This window comes from Pundamilia nyererei, unplaced genomic scaffold, assembly GCF_000239375.1.
Source record: "Pundamilia nyererei isolate P.nyererei 1_Seehausen unplaced genomic scaffold, PunNye1.0 scaffold00127, whole genome shotgun sequence".
NCBI lineage: Eukaryota > Metazoa > Chordata > Actinopteri > Cichliformes > Cichlidae > Pundamilia > Pundamilia nyererei.
Genome location: NW_005187528.1, coordinates 10,613 through 12,036, shown reverse-complemented (window position 1 = coordinate 12,036; position 1,424 = coordinate 10,613). Strand labels below are relative to the sequence as shown.

Genomic DNA, 1,424 nt, shown 5'->3' with positions numbered 1-1,424 from the left:
AAGGGCTGATGCATTTGTCTCTTCTTTTGCTTTAAACTCTCTGTAACCCCACAGCTCTATGTTGACCTTCTCTGCGCTGATCAAAGAACTATTCCAAGTGAACTCAAGTCGTCCTGCCACATTCGGCGTGCCGTAGTATTGCCACTGCATTGCATTCACCAGGGTAACTTTATAAGCAGGATCTGCTTTACTTGGATGGACTGATAGTTAAACACAACAAATGTAATTGTAATTCACAAGTTGTAGCAACAGTTTTAATAATGTATTGGAAGCAGCATGAATAATTGCAAAATGCGTCTATATTATTTAATTTTTTCACACTGGCCAATATCTAGTTGGGGAAGTGGGAATTAAAATACTGTATCTGCAATAAAGTCTTCTTCAAATAGCACTTAAAATATTTTCTATAGTTTCTCAACCTAATAGACAGTTAATACCCAAAAAGGTTTGGATATTGATCAGTTTAGAGACAGGACATTAACAGCTTTATATTTCAGCAGCTTACCTGAGAAATACTGTGCAGATCTGTCAAACTTAATGCCATCTGTTGAGACATCAAATGGTATCCAACCCGTCTCATACAACAGAGGAGAAATACAGTATGCACGGCCCTCAATATCAATAAATCCATCACGTAAAATTTCACCTTTAAACCTGCAAAAAAAAAGAACACAATTTATTAGTAACAAGAACTGTGTGATTCAAATGGAAAACACAAATATAGAGAGACTAGTGAAATCCGACTACAAACCTTAGATTCCGTTCACGCTTAGTGTATAAACATAAACGCCAAACCTTTCACCTTCACAGTTTAGTAAGCTATGTTAACATCTTAGACCACCTTTCAGCACAGGTAAAGTACTTTCCGCCCCACATTTCCCATCAGTTTGCTGGGATCTGGCTAATTATCTACAATGCCATCTAAATCCTAGTAAAATATCTCTGACCTTAAAATTGAGGATTACACTCTTTTACTACAAAAACACACCTGCAGAGAAGCTGCCCATGGGGATGAAGGTCCAATCCGAGGATCCTGAGCGCTTTTCCGCCCAGCATGGAGCTGGAATGAGGCATCACCTGGAAACAGGACTGATTGTAGTCTGCACAGCAGCTCATCAAAGACATACAGGTGGCATGGCAGGAGCACTTCTCCAGTACATCGCCACAGCGTCCCCTGTGTCCCCATGTTTGACCTAATGAATAGTAACAACAAATATTTGCATTTCATACCTCAAAATATATATCGAATTTATATTACAACAGCACAGCCACATTCCATTACATTACAAGGTGCGCGTGATTTCTGATTATCTGTCTACTGAAAACCTCTGAAAATGACTTACCAGCTGTGTTATATGAGAAAACAATAAGAAGCCCACTGAGACAAAATATCTTACAGTTTCCCCTCATCTTTAGCTTGGACA

At 39.0% G+C, this 1,424-nt stretch overlaps 1 protein-coding gene across 1 annotated transcript in view; it reads right to left on the bottom strand.

Moving 5' to 3' along the window:
- Positions 1-1,424, bottom strand: part of susd2 (sushi domain containing 2) — a 30,539-nt gene that overhangs the window by 28,092 nt on the left and 1,023 nt on the right. The window contains exons 4-6 of the mRNA XM_013913351.1: positions 989-1,100; positions 506-654; positions 17-200 (exon numbers count right to left, since the gene is read on the bottom strand). Of these exons, the coding sequence (XP_013768805.1) occupies positions 17-200; positions 506-654; positions 989-1,100 (445 nt within the window). The remainder of the gene's footprint in view (positions 1-16; positions 201-505; positions 655-988; positions 1,101-1,424) is intronic.